This window comes from Eublepharis macularius, chromosome 9 (genome assembly GCF_028583425.1).
Source record: "Eublepharis macularius isolate TG4126 chromosome 9, MPM_Emac_v1.0, whole genome shotgun sequence".
Lineage (NCBI taxonomy): Eukaryota > Metazoa > Chordata > Lepidosauria > Squamata > Eublepharidae > Eublepharis > Eublepharis macularius.
In genome coordinates, this window is record NC_072798.1 from 7,703,442 (window position 1) to 7,724,484 (window position 21,043).

General features: G+C 47.8%; 1 protein-coding gene across 2 annotated transcripts in view; it reads right to left on the minus strand.

The window, feature by feature from the left end:
- Window positions 1-8,457: 8,457 nt before the first annotated feature.
- The window catches only part of MKLN1 (muskelin 1), a 107,762-nt gene continuing 95,176 nt past the window's right edge, over window positions 8,458-21,043 (minus strand). For both annotated transcript variants that reach the window (XM_054989198.1, XM_054989201.1), the window contains exons 13-18: window positions 17,860-18,007; window positions 14,941-15,055; window positions 14,514-14,653; window positions 12,146-12,248; window positions 10,416-10,470; window positions 8,458-8,836 (exon numbers count right to left, since the gene is read on the minus strand). In XM_054989198.1, coding sequence (XP_054845173.1) covers window positions 8,715-8,836; window positions 10,416-10,470; window positions 12,146-12,248; window positions 14,514-14,653; window positions 14,941-15,055; window positions 17,860-18,007 — 683 coding nt within the window. In that variant the 3' untranslated portion in view covers window positions 8,458-8,714. The remainder of the gene's footprint in view (window positions 8,837-10,415; window positions 10,471-12,145; window positions 12,249-14,513; window positions 14,654-14,940; window positions 15,056-17,859; window positions 18,008-21,043) is intronic.

The following is a 21,043-nucleotide window of genomic DNA, read 5'->3' on the forward strand; positions in this document are numbered from 1 at the left end:
AAAAAGGAACTGAACAAAATACATTCTCTCTCCATATATACATTACATACAGTGTAATTCTACATCAGTAAATAGCTCTCGCGTCACTACTCCAAACTTATCTTTCCATACTTCCATCTTTCGGGAATCAAAATGATTTGCCTTGCAGCCCCGGTAGGAGGGAGAAGGCAGAGGGATATCAGCGCTGCAGGCGGAGAACAGGAAAAAATCTAAAGCTGCTGCAGCATGGAAGGACGTGCTATACAACAGTTCTTGAGACTCCACATAAAGAGGAGCTGTTCTGAACATCAGCTACTAAATTCCACCCACTCCTGACAACACGACTCAAGGAACAATTCGGCTCCTTTTCAGTGTGCAATACCAGTCACACGTGAGTCATTAAATGCTGCCATCCAGGTATCTTGCAGTGGAGGCTACCAAACGAGGCTTCCATTTTAGCGGCAGCTGCTGCCCCGGAAGGTAGATGATGCAGTCAAAGGGCAACAAAGGAAAAGGAAGGCCAAGAAAACAAGAAGCTGGGCAAGTCTGACCTGCAAGGGCCCAATCCACTAGAAAGCTCTGCGACACAAGCTCCGTGGAAAGGAACAGGTCACCAAAGATCGCACATGAAAACATCTTGGGTTGACTGTGCTTCCTGGTCAGCGAGTGCACGGGGGTCCCATTTAGGTTTCATGCCTCTGGAATCAAAACATTTTGGGCCAGCCCTGAGGCTGGTCCAAATCCATTGCCTCAGTTCAGGCAAGCGTGTTCATTTGGCAGACACCCCCCACAAGCCACGGCAGGGATTCCTGACTGACCACAGAGGGACACTGAGGCTTACATTGCTGCCCTGTGCAGGGTTATGTAGGACTCAGACTAAAGTGACTCTGCATACGATCACACTAAGTCAATCAACATGGAGGAACAATTCATAGGCAGCATCCTGATTCAAGAGAACATTTGCTGCTTGCCACCAGTTTGGGGAGGGAATTTCCCTACACCTTTCATTACACCGCTTGGGGGAAGGATGTCAAAGGCAGCAAAGATAAATCCAAGGAAGTGTATATAGGCAAGAAATGGTACTAAGTTTTATATGCAGGGGGCTGGACTAGATGGCCCTTGGGATCCCTTCCAGCTCTATGTTTATACCCCTTTGGGGTTTCCTGCAAAATAATAATAGGCATGTCAGTCTGGTCACGGTGTTGAGAACCCCTTCTCCCCATCTCAGTCTCCAGCTTCTAGGTTTTCCTGGGGAGAAATAAGGAAGGCTAAAAGACATGTTTACGCTTGCAATATTAAATAAGTGTCTCATGATGTCCTCTCTTGGGGGGGCGGGGGAAGACTGGTCCTAATCTAGGCACGGTGTTAAGTCTCTGCTATCAGCATCAACACCAACAGGGGTGAGAACGCTTTGGATCGGCAGCAGATCCCGTACTTTGCATATGCGAGGTCCCTGGTCCTATCGCCAACATCTCCAGTTAGAGAGAGGGAGGAGAAAGAGAGAGAGGATGCTGGGAATTGGTCTTTCCAAGCCAGGCACACCAACCTGAGCAGACAGTATTGGGTGAGAAAGGCCAGTGGTCTGACTTGGCCGCAGATTTTACGTGGGTTTTATCAGCGCTGCAGCAATGATGCCGTGTTTCGAGAGCTGTAGCATCCCTTATTTTTTAGGCAGGGCCACAGATTAAAAAAAAAAAAGAGTCCACAGTCATTCAATGGCTGCTGGGTAGAAAACCAAACGCTGAACCTTTTTTGTGTGTGAGGCCGCTGGTAGATATTGCCAGAAAGTGCAACCCGCTTGTCAACTTGGTGTCCAGTTAGATCAGCATCAAACCTAGAAAAGCACACAACTAGGACTTCTGCTTTAAACGGGGGTTCCTCTAATGCTTATTCGATGCCAAATGGACAAATAGGCCTTTTTTGCATGGGCGATTTTTGCGGCTTTGGGCTCCACACCTCTTTGGGTTTTCTTCCAAATTCCAGACGGTTAACTCCCCTTCAGATTTCAGTGCGGCGTTTCAAGAGTTCCCTTCCAAGTTTTCTGCCTGCATCTTTTTCTTTTTCTTTGCACTGCGAGAAAATTCGGAAGAGAACCCTTGAAACGTCGCACTGAAATCTGAAGGGGAGTTAACCGTCTGGAATTTGGAAGAAAACCCAAAGAGGCGTGGAGCCCAAAGCAGCAAAAATCACCCATGCAAAAAAGGCTGTACAAAGTTTGAAATCTTTCTCCTTTTGCTACAGTGCTTGTTTCTACAAGCCCTGGAGAGCTCATTTCCCCTTTTAAACAAGAGACGTTCCAGATGCAGGGTTGGTGGCCCACGTTTTGCCACCTTGGCAGCACTCAGCTGAACTTAACTTGAAAAATCAGATTTCGGTCCTACATACAAAGACTCCGTCCCATTTAGCCTGCTTCTCTTCTCTGTACCTACATTGCCTCAAGCCTCAGCCCCTTCGTAAGGATCCCCCAGTCCACCCCAACTCCCTTTCCTGCCGGGACCCGCTTTTCCCACTAGGCCTCCTTTATGTCTTTTATCTTGCAACCATCATGAATCTTGTGACATCACAGAAGGTCAGCCAATGGCAGGTTAGGATTGGAATAACGCAGGCAACATCCAGGATAGAGAAGTTCCCACATCCCGGCCTTGAACCAAAAGGCTCCTTCGTGCCTCCAGTTTTTCCTCAGGCATTCCAGGGTAGAAGAGCTTTGCCCAAGGAACATGATGCTTTCAAGACGGAGCAGTGGCGGCTTCGTTAAAACTGGACCGATCAGACTGAAAGGTACCTCAAGCTCAGCATCTAAGGAGGAGGCGAGGCATCCCTTGTCCATCCATGAGAGCCAGAAATTTGCTGCAGGTTGGATGAATTTAAGCAAAAATAGTGCAAAGGGAAAGAGGACTTTATTCGTTATTGGCAGGCATGTATGATGTGCCCCCAAGGCTCTTAACACCACCAGCAACCCGAGAGGATTTGATTATATCCAGGGGAAATCATTTCATGCCTTTCTTCTTCTTTGACCCTCCACAACCAGTCATGTTAGCCTCTATCCATGCAGCCAACTCACGGCCAAACACGATTTGCCGAATCATTAACCACAATTTCATAGCACCCATTTTACATGAGGTCGGAAGACCCACAGCGTTGTTTAATAGAGAAGGCGATTCGCTCCAGACAAAAAGCTCCATGCCTCGGCCACCACAATGGGTCACCAGGGCCAGAAATTGAATAGGCCAACGGTGGGCCCCACGTTGCCTTCTCGGCCCCAGCTGAGTTTGGAGTCGCTATTCTCTTTCATTTCCCTGCTTGTATCACACGAGAAAGTTCCCCTCCCACGCAAAGAGGGGAGTTCTGTTAGGTACGGTGGAGGACACCCAGTCACTGATCCAGGTTGAGCTTCGGAACCCCAACTCCAAACTCCAATCACGGCAGATCAGTCTTCATTGCCAGTGTATAGCAGCCAAGTCAACTTAAACGTAGGGCTTTTTTCCTGGGAAAAGAGGTGGTGGAATTCAGTGGGTTGCCAGCACAGGGGGCAACTCTTGGCGGGAGGTGGTGCCCCTGGTACCACATGTGCATGCCCAAAGTGCACGCATGCTCCCAGGGCCAATTGACGTCACTTTGGGTCAGCTGGAACAAGGGTGGAGTTTTTAAAAGTTGAAATCACCCTCAGCGAAAATGGTCACATGGCTGGTGGCCCCACCCCCTGATCTCCAGACAGAGGGGAGTTTAGATTGCCCTCCGCACCACTCCAATCTAAACTGTGGAGATCAGGGGGTGGGGCCACCAGCCATGTGACCATTTTCAAGAGGTTCCGGAACTCCGTTCCCCCGCATTCCCCCTGAAAAAAAGCCCTGCTTAAATGTGTTTGAGATAAAAATGGGAAAGCAGAGGGCTGTCAGGTTCCACCCCCACTCAGATACTTCATGTAAAACTTCAGGGCTAGTCTAGCAGGGGTGGGGTAGTAGGGAAAGGTACAAAGGTTTTCACAGCCTGAGTGCTGCTGCTGAGGCTCTGGTTGCTTTGGAGGGCTCCAAGTGGGGCACGCGAACTCTTCTTGCTCCCAGTGCCAGCGCGTGCCCTCCGAAGTGCCAGAGTCCCAGATGTTGTAGCTTAGTGGGAGAACTTAGGCTTCGCATATAGAAAGACCCAGATTCAGTCCCCAGCACCCCCAGTTAAAACCCTCAGGTAGGAGGTGGAGTGAAAGGCTTCTACGAGAGACCCCGGGGGAGCTGGGCTAATCTGAAAAATACTGACCTAGACGGCCTGACGGTCTGATCCGGTATAAGGCAGCTTCATACGTGTTCATTTAACTCCCACCCCACCCCTGCTGGCAGGAGTCAAGCCTATTTGATCACTTTTTCAGGAGCGTCAGCCCATGATCAATACACAGGCCAACACTCTTTGGCACACTGGTAGTGCTCAAGCCAGAAGAAAGGCTGCCATGGGTCAGGCGTTGTCCCTGGGCCGTAACTCGCCTACCTTTGGGCTGATCACAGGGTACTAGCATACATATATCCCCTTGTCAGTGAAAAGTCATCCTTCAGTTTTCTGCTAGCCTTTCTCGACTCGCATTTTCTGATAAGCATGGCAGGATAGTACCATATGATGCAGAGAGATCTTAACAGACTCCGTGACCAGATATTGCGGGGCATGAAAACAGTCTCAACTGGAAAGCCGTTCCAAGCCTCCTCGGAGGAAGAGCTGGCCAAATCCTTCAGGCTGAACTGAAAAGGCCCCGTGTCCTCCCCCCACCCCATCGCATAATTATGCTTTATTGGCACAGCTATTTCATCATATTTGTCCAGCTGTCCAAATCCATTCATGTCAACCAAACACTCAACTATCGAGTTCATTTAAAAGAATCCTTGCTTGAAAAAAAAAACCCGGGCCTCACACAAAGCATCCAAAAAGAATTATGGTTTTTAAATGCAGCGTTTAAGGGGTGTAATTTCACCACCCCCTGATCAGCCCATTGTCAAATTCCACAGATCTGCTTAATCCAGATTCTCTGCCCGCTTGTCTGGTATAGCTCACTGGGCCCGACTCTCCCGTCTCCGAGACATTTAAGAAATTGCTGGTTTCTCAAGGCATTGTTGAGAGACCTAAAACGTGTCAACTAATAACTTGGCCGAGCAATTACAGGCCATCACCATTTTGTGTGCCTCCCATTTCTTTCCAGAGGGTCCCTGCAGGAGTTCTTGCAAAGCAGCGCTTGACAATTAAACCTCTACAAGGTGGTTTGCTCTCCAGGCTTCATTGGCTTTTGTTTCTAAAAATGCAAGCCGTACAGCGCCCAATCTAACGCTTTATCATTTCTGGCCTTCACCGCTAAAAGGGTGGGGCGGGGAGTTATGCCTGAAATCAAAGGAATTTTTTCCGATACACACACAAATCGTTTCAGGAGCCAGGATCGTGAAGGTGCAAATTGCCAGCGACGGAAGAGTGCAGAACGGAGCTCACTCCAGAGGTATATGCTTCAGCGGCATCAGTTGTGGAGCCCGGCCCCAGCAGGTTCAAAGGCCCATTTTGTTTTCTTGAAAGAATGAGTTTAATGTGCCAGAGCTGAAAACATGGAACAAGGGCAAGCGGCAGGTACACAAAATGGTGCGACGCCGAGCTCGGAGGAAAAATCTCTCTCCTGAGCACACTTTCATGCTACCCACAAACCCAAGGCTGCCCGGCCAGCGGTCTCAGGGGGGCAGGGATGAAACTCCAGGCAACAGTGGAGGAGCCACCTAGGCAGCCTTAGGGACCGACTCCTGCAAGCTCCTTCCTTGCTCCCTGAAGCCATCCTTCCGCCTAAAGAGCCTTCCTCCAACTTCGGTGGCTCTTCAGTGGGTGCAAAGCTTCAAACTGTACTGAGAGAGTAGCAGGAAACAGACATTGTTCTTGTACACGATCCCTGGGAATAGGACCCTTTCTGAACAGGGCAGGCAAGGGAGGGGAAGGCGAGCTTAACCTGGCGCAGCTTTCCTTCCCGGAACTGGAGTCACACTGTTCTTTCCTTGGCACTGTCCAGAGGTTCTCCCCGAGGGCCTCCCCATCATAGAAAACGTTGCAGGAGAAGGATCTTGGGAACGTCCTCCAGGTGTTATAGATCCAGAGGAGTTAGCCGTGTTAGTCTAGTAGCAAAATAGTAAAAAGTCCACTAGCACCTTTAAGACTAACCAACTTTACTGAGGCATAAGCTTTCGAGAACCACAGCTCTCTTCGTCAGATGCATCGTCAGCTTTTGAGAACCACAGCTCTCTTCGTCAGATGCATCGCCAGCTTTTGAGAACCACAGCTCTCTTCGTCAGGTGCATCGCCAGCTTTTGAGAACCACAGCTCTCTTCGTCAGGTGCATCGTCAGCTTTTGAGAACCACAGCTCTCTTCGTCAGGTGTATCGCCAGCTGTGGTTCTCGAAAGCTGACGATGCATCTGACGAAGAGAGCTGTGGTTCTCGAAAGCTTATGCCTCAATAAAGTTAGTCTTAAAGGTGCTAGTGGACTTTTTACTATTTTCCAGGTATCGCATTCTTAAAGCCACATAGATACACCTTTCACCAGTCAATCTGAACGACATGTTTCTGGGAACCTTGCTGAGGTTATTTACATTCTGGGGGACTCTCCTGCACATTCCCTCACCAAATCTTTTACTAGGAGAAAAAGGAATCTGGAGGAAGGAATGAGCCATCATTTCTTTTCAACACGTATGTATACAGGTTAACGTTACTGAGAGCTCTTAAAATCCCTATCTAAAGGCAAATCTACACGAGCCTTTAAAGGGAACTGAATGCACCTTTAATGCATGCTTGGCCCCTCCAAACCACGTAACACAATAACCACAGTCCAAACCTGAGCTATGATATCCACACAGCCTGGAGGGCAGTGTTGGAATGGGATTCCTCTGTGTCGCATTGTGTCTCACCTTGCCGACACTTCCAAGCTTGGGCTGGGGGCCAAGCCGGGAGTGGGAGATTTCCCCACTCATCACCAAGCAACCAACAAGCACTGACATACGATTACATCTCCCGTATAACACGGCGAGCTCTTTGCGACCACCTGCTCTGACACAAATGACAACAGATATGCCCACAAATATGCACATTTGCAAACTTTCATAGATCTGCCCGGGAGGGGTGTAAAAAAAAAAAAAAAGACTGGGAAAGAGTCTGCACATCCATCGGCTTTACACAATGGAACAGCCCTGACCTGGATAGCCCAGGCTGGCCTGATCACATCACACCTCCGAAGCCGGGTCAGCCTTGGTTAGTGCTTGGATGGGAGACCGTGAAGGAGATCCAGGGCCTCTGTGCAGAGGCAGACAACGGCAAGACACCTCTGTTCCGTCTCTTGCCTTGAAAACTGTACGGGGTCACCGTAAGTCGGCTGACACTTGATGGCACAGTCCTCCTCCACCCCCACCGCACTGAAGCAGATCCAATGCCACCTCTGACAAAGGGCACAGCCAAGCATTCTCCACGCGTGAGTCATGGCGCGGACCCTGATAGGTTCCAAGTGACTCTGAGAAACAACAGCCTACGGCAACACCCCGTAAAGATCAATTGACATGTTGCACATGCATGTCTGCTTCCTCTTAGAAAAAGCAGCTGGGGAGAGATTTATTTATTTCATTCATACCCCACCTTTTTCCCCAATGAGGACCCAACTTACATCCTTCTCCTCTCCCCCATTTTATCCTTACCGCAACCATATGAGGTAGCTTAGGTCACCCAGCGAGCTTCCATGGTATGAGTGGTGATTCGAACCTGGGTCTCCCAGATCCTAGTCCGACGCCCTAACCACCCTAACCACTACAGCCACAACTAGACTGGTTCGAAGCAGAGAGATCTGGAGTGGAAGCAGCAGTTCTTAATTCCCTCCTTCCCCTACACACACACAATGAAGAATGCCCATCCGTTCTTCTTGCCAGGAGACCTGGCATACTCTTACCTCTGCATACAAGAGCCTTTAGTTACGTATTTGAGTGCTGGGGAAGGAAGACGTGAAGTGGATAATCAACAGAAAAGCGGCAGGATGGCACACAGTGTTACACACACACACACACACACACACACACACACACCAACCTTCTTCTGCCTCCCCCTCCCAAACTAGCTTTGGTGGCCTTCGGGAGGCTTTCATTACACACGTCTGTATCTCCGGTGTTACACCAGAGGGCCCTGGCTTCTTCAGGCTGAGAAGGCCGCAGGGCTGCGTTCTTTCACAGTCACACTGCAAACACAAGACCCGAGTCACCACACGTACAACACGCATGCACGCACACAATTGTCCGCACATACCCGCTGCCAGGTTGCACAAACATTGAAAAGCAAAGCTAAATATTGGCAAAGCAAGAACGGGGACAAAATCACAACCAAGCCATAAGCACAGTCCATCCCGTTCCACCCCCGCCCCTCGCCCCCCAGTTGTCATTCTCCACAGCTTCAGTCACACCCTGGGAGAACCTGTGAAGTATAAACAACGCAGACGAACACACCATTTTGCTTTCTTCTTTTTGACGTTCATCAACTTTTTAAAAGTCAAGGTCAGAAAATATAGATTTTTTTTCTGTCAGAAGTACGTTAATTACTTTTTTCTTTATTAGCCTAATCCCATTTGGTTTTATCCATAAAGCCCCTTCCAAAGCCGGGTTTACTCTATTACTGCAGTTCACCAGTCACTCCAATCAATGCACAAAAAAAAAAAATTAAAAATACTGGAAGTAAAGTGTCCTTTTTTCCTCTGTTGCCCTGTCACAGAGTGATAAGGTCTACCAAGTTGCCTTTGGGCGGCGTCATGTTGTCAGGAAAGAAGTTCACTAAGGTATCAAAGAGCTGTGTTCGTTGAGCGTAGATGTGATCAACGTCCGAAAACCCTGGAGATGGAGAAGGGAGGGAGGAGAGACAGAGGTGAGACAAACTGGGATTCTGGATTATGTTTGGGTGTTTTGCCAGATGGCATCTCGGAAAGAGTTAGAAAAATCAAAACATGCCAGATCTTGAAATCGAAATATGGTTCGAAGGAGTTCCATGAAAGCTCTCCTTACAAAGCTCCCAGCTACATGGATGGATCTCAGGGACCATTGCTTTAGATCATGGATCTCCAACATGGGGGGGGGGGGCCCATCGATTCCTTTCTTGGCACCCACCAAGAGTTTTTAGAAAGGGAGGGGGAGGCATTTACCCAGCAGGGCTTCTGATTGGCCACTGGACATCTGACCGGCTGTGCAGATTAAAAGGCATCCTGTTAAACAGCTTTTGTCTAGAACGTTGAAGAGTTACTATCAGAGTTACGCATAACCTCATTCCCTGATGTGTGATGGTTGGCTTTGCCTCTGGTAGCAGCCATTTTGGGGCTGGGCCCACCTCCTGCAGCAGCCGTTTTTTTGCTGTGCCCTTCACCCTGTGCTGGAATTCCAAAGGTGCCTGAAGGCTCAAAGAGATTGACGGCCCCTGGCTCTAAATCAATAAGATTGGGGGTGGGGGGCGCTGTTCGATCAGGGCAGTGGGACGAGGTACCAAAAGCTGGCAAACTCTACGACAGGTATGTTATACTTTTAAAAAAATCAATTGCTGTAAAACAAGCATCACCCAGGCATCTCGGTAAGGAGCTCAAGAGATGCCCTTTAATATTACAGTAGCAAAGAACTCTTTTGCGGGTTCACTCCATGGAGCAACTATTTCAAGACACGACAACTGTGGTTGGGGTCGGGGGAAGATGAGGAGTTCACTCTAAGGGCGCACAGAGTGTGGGCCTTCAAAATGCTCCAGCAGTGCCCTGGGATAAAATCATGGGAAAGTATATCCACATCATTACTGTAATATTTGAGGAGTACTCAAAGGTGTGAAAAGGCCTGAGCGTAAGAGACTGCGTTTTGGTTTCTGCCTGCGCCATCAAGCCCACAAGTCCAGTTCTCCCAAAGCAGAGTTCTCTGTCTCCCAGCTGGGTACTGGAACTTGGTGGAAAGTCTCCATGGGTGATTAAAGGAGAGGAAGAGCAGGTACCAAATCCCAAACTATAAGCTGCAGTATTCTGCCTGAAGAGTTACAAAAATCAAGGCAATAGTCTAAAGGAGGCAGTTTTGAGGGGGGGGGGGACGCAAAGGGAAGAATTGCTACAGCTTGGGAAGCTTGGATTTCTGTGTTCTAGAAAAATTAAGGGTTGCTGTTTTCCTCAACAAACTGCCCAAGGAAATACACTTGCCCAGGGCTGGGCAGAACAGCTGGGTGTACCCACATTTAACAGGGCACTGCTGCACGGCACACCAGGCTAATGGCTTCCAGAAGAAAGCCGTGCTAGTTCATTTACTTTGGCCAGTGTCCTTGTCCTTACAAGGCTAATCCCACTGCGCAACATCTAGCATACCAAGAGCTCAAAACCAATCCCGTAACATTTCAGAGGATTTAAAAGATAGCTGCAAAGCAGTAATTCCTGCTAAACCAAAGCATTCTTACCCAGAGTGCTCAGATCTGAGCCAGATTTGAAGAGGGCTGAAGCAAGCAGCTGAAACTAGAGGAGAAAAGAGAAATTAAAAACAAGTTTTCCAGTATACCGAGAGGAAAATATTCTTGGTCAACCATCTGAGCAACCTGATGGGGTGGGTATGTCCCTCCTATATCGGAGTCTTCCCACTTTACTGGCAAGTAATTCCAAGTATCTTTATTGCTGGTTTTATGTTACGCCTTCCCGACCAGATTCATTTTGCTGTTCAACTTGGCACTACACAAACAGAGCTTAATTACCGGCAAGTCAGAAAGGAAGTTATGCAAACAGCATTCAGCTTCTTTCCAGTTTTGGAATGGCAAAAAAAAAAAAAATCAGACACGTCAAAGTGGTTGATTAAATGTAAATTTCACCTCAATGCAAACTCTGAGTTGGCTTGCCTCTCCTACTGTATGTGATGTGGCTGTCTGAGTTTCCTTGGCTTTGGAGGAAGCCTACAGAAATCAGCCACATATTAACAGCTAAACTGTAAGGCGCAGAGATGCATGCTCCCTAACATAGTCCCTTAAGAGCATGCCCAGGTGATGGCATCAATGCATTTAGATGTGGCACATCATTCATTCAGACACACCATGTGGTTCTAAGGGACCAAAAAGAGACCTCCATGACTCTTTATTATCAGCTAATGACCTCAGGATAGTGATCTAAACGAGTGGTGGTGGTGGAGGGTGCCATCAAGTCATAGCTGACTTATAGCAACCCCTGGTGGGGTTTTCATGGCAAGAGACTAACAGAGGCATTTTGCGTTTTGCCTGCCTCTGCAACCCTGGTCTTTGTTGGAGGTCTCCCATCCAATTACTAACCAAGACCGACCCTGCTTAGCTTCTGAGATCTGACGAGATCAGGCTCACCTGGGCTATCCAGGTCAGGGAAATCTAAACCTGGTCTGGCTGTTTTGAGGCCAGAGGTGCCCGTTGAAGAAGACGGTGTGTTGCGGAGAGGACAGCTGTCATGTCTGTGTACAGCCATGCCATGACTGTGTGGTTATGTCACTGATGCCACAGTATATTGAATGTCTAATGCTAAGCCGTGTTCTTTCCATATTATAATTGCTACTTTTCCAGACCCGGGATGGGCCTCTCATGTTATCTCACAGAACTATGCATCTCCTGACAAAGCTCAATAGCAAAACGCATAGGGATCAAAAAATCTTAATAAGTTCTTTCACCTTGCACCTGGTTCCCCGTTTCCTTTTTTCCCTGCCAAAGACAGTCAGCTACTGTCAAGAACAGACTGTACTGCTCCCATCAAAGAAGTGAGCCATTCAAAGAACTATTTTTCGAGCCTCATGCCACTGGACAGAGCCCCTGCTCCAAAGAGCCTACAGTCACATTATTAAAGTTTCTAAACCGTCAACCAAATTAAAAGAACAAGCCACTGGAGTTTAAGAGCTAAAATAAACACAAAGGCAGCGTTAATATGTATAGAAGTGTTGAGGCCTCCAACCATCCTAAGCTTTGTGTTTATGTAACACTGGAGAAGGGAGACAACACGTCCCCCTCATTAGCCAGACTCGTGCAATTGAGTACATGGGTGTCTTTGGTAGTATGCAAACACAAAATTTACAGACACAAAATTGTGAAAGCAGCTCAGCGGCCCAGAAGGCATCTTACAACACGGACCTTTTTGTGTTAATGAGAAGAGAAACGGCGCCAGGCCAATGTCCACCCCCCCCCCCTACCTCTTTTGTCTCCTCTGGGTCCGAGTGATCTACAGTTACAAACAAGTCATTCTGCAGGTATTTCAGAGCACTCAGTGGATCCGTCTGGGCCTTCTCTTCAAACCTGCAGCAATAAACAAGCGTTTTAGTGCACAGCCACTGGGGGCAGCTCAGTATTTTTTGCTGGTATCTCTACATCAATATGCTAAAAGCATGGCTGGAAAAGCCCCGCCTTCTCCCTCACCCCCACCCCCACCCCCAATTCCTGGAGGGCTGCCTGATGAAGGCTCGAGAACAAGAGAAAAGAAGTCCACCTGGACTAGGAAGACCAGCTTTGAAGTTCCTTGGGAGGTCAGAGGGATTGGGTTTTGGCTTTAACTTGTTCAAACCAATGAAAAGCGCTGGGGGGCCTACGGATCAAAAGGAAGGTTGTTTGATGTTCATTCTATCCAGCAACGTCTAACTCTTAAAAGTTACAGGCGCAGCCCTGCTGCAATGAATGCTCTTCAACCTGCACCCAAAGTCGAGGGGGCGGAGGGAGGGAAGTGATGCAGCCACCGGCATCAGCCACTAGAAGTGTAGCAGATTCTAAAAGCCCTTTGTTCTCATGAGAACTTAAGAGTCACGCTGCACGGGATCGGTTCCCTGGTTTTAAACCCATGTCTGCTGACTCCATTTTTGAGTGATTTGTAGGGTTTTTTTAACACAGAGCTGCGGGGCCAGAACTGGGGCAGCCCTAGTTGTGTGCTTGCTGACCGATCACTTGCTGACCACTGGCCCGAGGAAGATGCAGGAGGAAGATGGCAACTCTAGCCGGCTGTTCTGTGATCATAAGGCTGACGAAGGCCGGCTGCCTGCCTGCCTTCCTCCCCCTTGCCCAGCCTAGAGTTGAATCCACATACAGAGAGGGGAAGGCTCGGACTTGGGGGCACTTCTTTGCAAAGGGACCAGGGAGAGGGAGGGCAAGTGTGCTGGGCTTCAGGAAGCACAAGGAACGGAGGCGTCTAGTCTCCCCCCTCCCCTATCCGGGTTCCTTCCAGATTGGAAAGTTCCCTGAACTTATCGCTGTCAGCATGTACAGGATCCTGTGCGGGGTCTGTGTAAGCCAGGCAGAGTCTGTCCTTTCATTTGGGTTCTTTCACAATGCACCTTCCGGGACAGTTAAGTACTCATGAATCACTCTGCGCTATTCTTAAGGAACGCTTCGACCCTGCTTTTCAAAAGAAAGAGATGCAAGGCAGCTCATAATACAAAACCTGTTCATATTTGGACAGACTGGAGATTGCCAACTGATACCCCTAGGCATAGCGACCAGCCCAGCAGTCTCTCTTCGGGGATAGTTAACAGCGGGGAGACAGCGGCGGGACTCGCCAACCAGGAAGTGAGAGGAGGAGGAAAGCAAGCCCGTGCGGCTGGGGAGCCTGCCCTGCCCTCCCTCTCTCTGGCCCCTTTGCAAAGAAGCACCTACCGAAGGTGAATCAAAGCCTGCTCCCCTCTGCAACCAGACCGAGCACCAGGCTGGGCAGGGCAGGCAGCATTCATTCAACTGACGATCAGAGAAGCACGGAGAGGGGCAATCGAGTCCCCCTCTTCCTCCTGTATTTTCCTTGGACGAGCTGGCTGGTCAGCAAGCCGACTCAACTAGGGCTGCCCCGCTGAGTGCCTGTTCTGGAGGAGGGCCCCATGGCTCCGTGCTAAAAAACTACAAATCTATTAAAAATGGGGTCAGCAGACACAGGCGTAAAAGCAGGGACCCCGTCACTTGTAGCGCAGCCCTTAGCTACAGGCCTGAAAATAAGAAAAGGTTCATCCCAGTTCTTTGGAAAGATAAGAGAAACCCACAACTGCAAGCTCTTCACAGCAGAGATTTAACTATTAACTAGTCAGTAAATAAGAAAAAATGCAAGCAGAACGCGCCTTGAACAAGTTTCAAACTGCACTGTGCCTCGCTCGGGCATTCTGCGAGGTAAAGGGTTCCCTGAAGAGAGAATTCCATTACACAGCCTTCCTGCCCTGCCAAGAGGCAAAAAACCGAACAGCTTCATCATTTCACTTAATGGTTTCAAATGGTCATTTACTGCTTGTACTGACACCCTCCTGAGAACACAAGAGCAGCTTTAGTGGCTTCTTTGTTTTGCAGCCTACTGGAGTGGCCAGAGCATTCAAACCCAGGTTCTCAAAGTGCAGTAGACAAGTCCTCACTGAGGAACAACGGCATGAGATTCCTCTAGTTAAGAAGTGAACAAGTTGATTGAGCCTGATAGAGCCTCATTGGCTTTGCAGGGGAGGCTAACAGCCATTTATCCGAATATACCCGAATAAGCCAGATATATCCAGATATACCATAGGTATTATTCGGGAATACTGAATCGCACACTCCTAGCCATACCTGTGCTTCCTAATTAGGTACTTGCAGTGGCGTAGCAGGTATTCCTTGGACGGCCGACAGAGCTTCAGGGACCAGAAGTCATCCAGCCGCATCTTTGGAGAACAGGATTTGCCTGGATTCCCTCCAAACAAATAATGAACCTTGAAAGACGGGAACCAAAACCTCAGGGCATGTAGTACAGCCTGGTTTAATTCAACACTGGACACAGCCTGCCCGTTTTTAACCTGCTGCCCTCACAAAGAACCCCTGACCCTGCTTGTGGGGGCTCCCAACTACTCTGCCCGAGCCCTTTATTATACAGGTGCTTTATATGCCATCCGACTTCTGATAAGGGTAGCGATAGCCATCAGGCGTGCTTCAGCACTGCCGCACATGTTTACCTAGCACAACAAAAAGGATCAGCCCACACGGGGCCCAACAAGCTCACCTTGTGCAACTCATCATACACGAGCTGATGTGCAAAACGTGGGCAGGGCTCTTCCTCCTGAAGGCTCTTACTTGTGTTCTCTTTGGCTGCCTGGTCATTCTTGTAGACGCAAGACCTGCAAGAAGGCACTGAATAAGGGGCTGCGCCAACAGTCCCCTTTGCCTGGCACTGCCAGCACCGTTTCATAATGGGCACATTTGATCTCATGAAGGTCCGTTCAGCAGAGAAACTCTCAGAATTATCAGCACTTTAATAAGGGTTTCTACCTTACCTTCGCAGCTGTTCAAAGCAACTAACAATGCAACAACAATCATATTGAATTCACAGCAATTAAACTCAACTTCTGAACATGGAAGACACTGATCTCTTCAACGTGCATCATCATCTATTTTACTGCAAGTTAACTGTGGATGAAATTTTACATTTAAACAATAATGTTTAACGCAACGTCCAAACACGCTGCCAGCCCCACTATGACTGCATGAGGCTCCTTCAGTCCATGAAACATACTTTTTCTTTACTGCAAAAGTTGTTTCTTTTCAACTTTTCTTTTTAACGCCTAGAAGGGAAAAACTGGGCTGCTAAGGAAGCATAAAGGTGCAGCGGTTTGCAGCTTTCTCTGTGGTATTTGCAACTGTGCTTGTAGAAAGCGATGGCATTTATATTTGTAGGTTTCATGAAATTTATTTTACTGCGTTAATGCCACAAAATACATCATCTGTAACTTAGCAAATACACTGTATTAAGTTTGATAAGAAAAAGTGTCACAAATGCCTAATTTCTGTTACTCGCCTTTCTCCCCCAAGACTGGAGGTGGCATTTTTTCCTCAGCTCCAAAATTTCCGTAACTTTGACATTCCAAAAAAAAAAAAAAAGTTCATAGGAATTTTCTCTCCAGTGATCCTCAAAATTTTCATTTTTCTCTTTAAAAAAAAGAGGCGGGGGGAGTCCTTAGGGAAAAACTGCAACACATGCAGCTCCTTTTCTGAGTTTTTCCTACCCCACCTTCACATCTACATGAACACTGGTCTTTATTTTAGCAAAGGGGGGGAGGGTTGTAAAAGTTGAAAAAAGCCTCTCCAAATATCACATTAACACCCCGAGAGATCCCCGCTGACTCACAGAATGGAAATCATTGTAACCACATCCCGCTGTGAAATTGTTTCTGGTAAGCATTTAGAAGGAAGATAAGTCTGACAATTTCTTAGCATATTGAAACTGTTTTTGCAGATGCTGATCCCTCTGATGGTTTTTCTCGGCAACACAAGAGTGCAAGAAACATCCCCTCCCCCCGCCATCCCCCCCCCTTATATTCTGCCTGACCCCAAACACAGAAAATACACAAAAGTCCAGATCTTGCAACAGAAAATATCCAGGAGGTGCATTCCAAGTCAAAGAATCATGTTTCTCCAAACAGAATAAGTGCTACCAGTAGATTTTATTCTCAACTGCCAGCAGCAGATGCTAAACTGAAGGTACAAGCGGAGGACTGAGATCATGTTGGTCTGGCAGGCACCCCTCTTTACAGTGCACCCACCCTACATCCAGAGGAGTTAGCTGTGTTAGTCTGTAGTTGCAAAATAGTAAAGAGTCCAGTAGCACCTTTAAGACTAACCAACTTTATTGTAGCATAAGCCCTCGAGAACCACAGCTCTCTTCGTCAGATGCATCTGACGAAGAGAGCGGTGGTTCTCGAAAGCTTATGCTACAATAAAGTTGGTTAGTCTTAAAGGTGCTACTGGACTCTTTACTATTTTCCACCCTACATCTACACTTTGGGTGAATCTAAAGCATGGCTGGTTTCCACAAGACACACTGCTCCTGTAGAAGCTAAACAGGTCTCAGGGCCTAGATGAGAGATGTCCGAAGAACCTCAGGAATGCTGCCTTGAAATCAATGAGGGAAGAAACAAACAGATGCAACAAACAGATGTAATAAACAGACAATGTCGTATCAATCAACAGGCCTGCAAGGGTAAAAGCCAAATACAGGTAGGCTCCAAACACACAACCAGTACACCCTAATTTTAGGAAATAACAGGTTGGATGCTTTGGATTTATATACCTAAGACTTCATGTATGCTGGCCCTTATGAAACCAAAATGCCCAACAGAGAGACTGGCTTGTGCCACCCAGCATATGGATATAGGAGGAGGGGGAAGAGACGTACAGCAAGCCAGGTACTTCCCTCATCTTGAACAAGCGTTCACCTGAATGCACGTAGAGGGCTAATACCAATCATTCCATGTTCTCAGCCATATTTTCCAAGATCGGTTGATCCTTTTTTGCTCACCCAATCAAGATAACGCAGAAGGAGGATGAAAAGGTTAGAATACTCAACACCGCAACATGCCAGTTCATAGCAGCGTATCTATTATGGGCGGGAGGTGATAAAATCACCCTATGTCTACTGCAGCCTTGGGAATTAATGCAAAAAAAAAATGTCACCCACAAAAAGTTTCAACTAGTTCCCTTGCCCTACAGGACTGAGGGCAGCTTCAGATAGCAGTACGATGATCTACTTCCCAAGAAGGGAACATTCTTCAGCAAGGCGGGTTAAGTGGCGCTTATTTCAAAGTCACATCCCCAGCACCAACCGCTACACAGGATGGAGAGGCCAAAGTTGGTTCTGCACAGGTGCTATTAAAAGAGACACGAAACCTATTTTCCATCAAGGAATTAAAGATGGCGTATAGAGGTCTACACATTGTCCTACAACCACCCTGTGAGGCAGGGTGGGATGAAAAAATTACCGGATCAAGTCCGCATAGGTAGCTTCAGAACCGGGGGGGGGGGGGGGACATTAACTTGCGTCCCCTCAGTGTTGACTGCATCATCTACACAGGAACTTTGCCACACTGGATAACCATCAAGAGTACGTGCGCTTTTCCTTTCCCAAGAAAAGGATTCTGCTGCCTACCAGCTGTTCCGTACAATGTCGTAAATCCAGAAGGAGTTGCGGACGTTCTCTTCCCTCTTCTCTTTGTCTTTACTAAGTCCAGACAACACGTGAATTTCGTTCAGTTCTGGGTCAATGGTCGCTCTCTGGGTGAAGCCAGTCATTGGAACTGTGGGTGAGAGAAGGAGCAAAGAAAAAGTGTATTTATTTATTTAGTGCATTGGTTCTCCGAGCAGCTCAGGGCATGAATTGCCTATCCTCAATTTTATCTTGACAACAACTCTGTGATGTAGGTTGGGTGAGAGAACAACTGGCCCAAGATCACCCAGTAAAAGTTCCACGGCAACTGTCGATTTAAGACTGGATACGAGGGCTGAGACTGAATTTCTAAAGCCGGATGGTTTGATCGGACTTACTCCCATTTTGATTTTGTTTTGCCTTCATTTCCCCACCGTCTTCTCTTTCCTCATGTTGAATTTATCCTGTTAAAATTAACATATTATATTTGCCCCCCCCACACACACACACACCAGTGTAAAAGTGTCACAGATGAAACAGACAGATCAACAGCAAAGCAAACTGAAACGGACAATAAAGACAACACCAAAAAAAAGAAAGAAAAGAAAATGACTATTTTGCTTTTCTCTTCATTGTTACCCTTTAAAGTGGGAGCTGCCAGTGAGGAATTGCTTCAGAAATCTACTGCAGAGGGAAGGCAGAAAGACCACTAGATGGCAGAAAAAGCACAACTCTTGCTGTAGTGCGGGCTCTCGAGCTGTGCCTGGCTGAGCTCCATCAACCTAACACGGCCCATACAGTTTTGCAACTCAGCCAGCCCATGTCCAACAGCTTCACAAAGGCTTAACTTTTACAGCCGTAATTCCTTTCTGAAATTCCCCTTACAGCATTTTTTTTTTAAAAAAGCATGCATTTGAAAAGTCAGTTGGTGAAAGGGCAGGTGTTAATACAGCATTTGAAGAAACGTTATCCAGTTCTTCCAAATCAGAGCTATCAGTGCCACAGGGAGAGACGGGAGGTGACGCATTTTACTGCCTTGCCCTTAAATATAGAACGTAAAGTCTCGGAAGCCATAGCACGCTTACCAAAATCTTTGCCACCAACAGCCACAAACATACCTGCCCCTTTCTGCACAAGCTTTGCTGGTTTTACCCTCCTTCTCCTTGCAATAACACATCTCCATCCCTATAGGAACTCACTTGCTCTCCCTCCATCAGACCCATTACTTCTGACAGGAAGACTGACAATGCCACCACACCATCTCATGTTTAGTTAACCACCATCCCCTTTCCATTTCTCACAGGGTCTGAAAAACGGAAAGATACAATGCAAACACACATAGGGAAACCCACGTTAATTACACACATGCATCTGACAAAGAGAGCTGTGGTTCTTGAAAGCTTATGCTACTATAAAGTTGGTTAGCCTTAAAGGTGCTACTGGACTCTTTACTGTTTTTCCACTTCTGTTAGCGTGCCTGGCCTTGGCTGGGAGGCATAGCAAGGCCCTCCCTGCTAGGAAGGGGGGCTTTTGGGTCATTCCCAGAATCACCTCCTAATTCATACACCTGAATGGCTGCCATTATCATCATCTTCCAGATTTTTGCAGTACCCTTGAGGCAGGGGCCTCCAAGAACCCAGGGAAGGACCACAAAGAGATCTGCTCTAAGAATTGTTTTTAAAAAGTTATTATTTCATTGCAGTTGAACTGCTTAGCTGGTAGCTTCATTTCTTGGGCTCTTCCCATGTTCTGTTTCTAGGACAGAACAAAACATGGCAATACACTGGCAGGAGTGAGGGGGGGGGGATTTCATTACTCAAGAGTAGCTTATGTAAAGCAAAAGGATGGCAGGGCTTGCCTTAAGGTCTGAAGGACTGGCCCCAGCTCGAGAAAGTCTGCACGAGGCAGCTTCGGCACACAGCATACACACATGCAGCTGCCTTATACTGAATCAGGCCCATCCATCCATCAAGGTCAGTATTGTCTACTCCGACTGGCAGCTGCTCTCCAGGGTCTCAGGTGGAGGCTTTCATCACATCATCTACTGTCTGGTCCTTTTTAACTGGCGAAGCCGGGGATTGAACCTGGGACCCCCTGCATGCCAGGCAGATGCTCTATCACTGAGCCACAGTCTCTCCCAGCCAGAATAAGCCAACAGAACACCACCCTGTGAGGCCCTGCACAAACACAGATGCATCTTCGAACCACTTCCACGTTTGCTGGGCAACAGAGGCTGGGAGAGCAAGGCAGAAGGCGGATTATGAAGCAGCAGCTTATGCGAAAGTCAGTTAGATCCATTAGCGGTAAATGGTGCCAGAGCAATTCAGCGGAAGCTTTAATGCAAGGGTGGATCTTAAGGGCTTGCCACGTTTGCCTAATCCCGTCTGTTAAAATGTATACGCAACTCGTACAAATTGGCAGAAAGATGCTCCTTCAAGGGGAAGAAAGTGACATGATACAGAAATAGGTGATCAGTAGGAAGTTCATAACGATTCACAGAGGCTGGGTCTCAAGCTCGTTGCTTGCCAATATGCTCCTGGGCATATCTTGCCCCAGGGTTCATGGGAATTTAGAAGGAGAGGCCCTTAAGAGAAGAACTTTCTGGAAAGCTGCAGCAGGATGGCTGATGTTGTCCCCTCAATTTCACATTCAGATCAAAACCCCTGCTGGAAGTGCTGAAGATTTCACATTAATTCCTGTACCCAACCAAAGCATAAGCAAATAATTGGCCGTCCTGACTGTTGGCTGGGCACATCTCGCTCCCTGTTTCCCGGGGCAACCAGCCTTTCAGCAAGCATCTGAGGCCGGCATGTGATCTCTTGTGCACTGGTTCTGTTTTTCTCTTCTCTTTCTCTGGATCAGTTTACAAGGGAGCAGGGAGGGAAGTGCTAGGTGAAGGTTCCTGGCATCCAGACAAGTTGCTTAGCAAAAAGGAAATGCTCTCGCGAATCCTGCCCACCCCCCCCTTTAGAAGAGCGTGGGCAAAACCTGCATTTGTGCATGGGAGGAAGAAAGAAAACTCAGCATCTGGCTAACGACTCTTAAGTGTACAGGAGGCTTCGACTGGCTTGCTTTTTGCCTGTTTTCCCACACTCAAGAGGCAGGAAAATGCCACACCATGACTAAGCAGTTCGAGGCAGCCATCGACCGCCAGGAAAACAAGCACCGTGGCTCAGAGACGCATCTG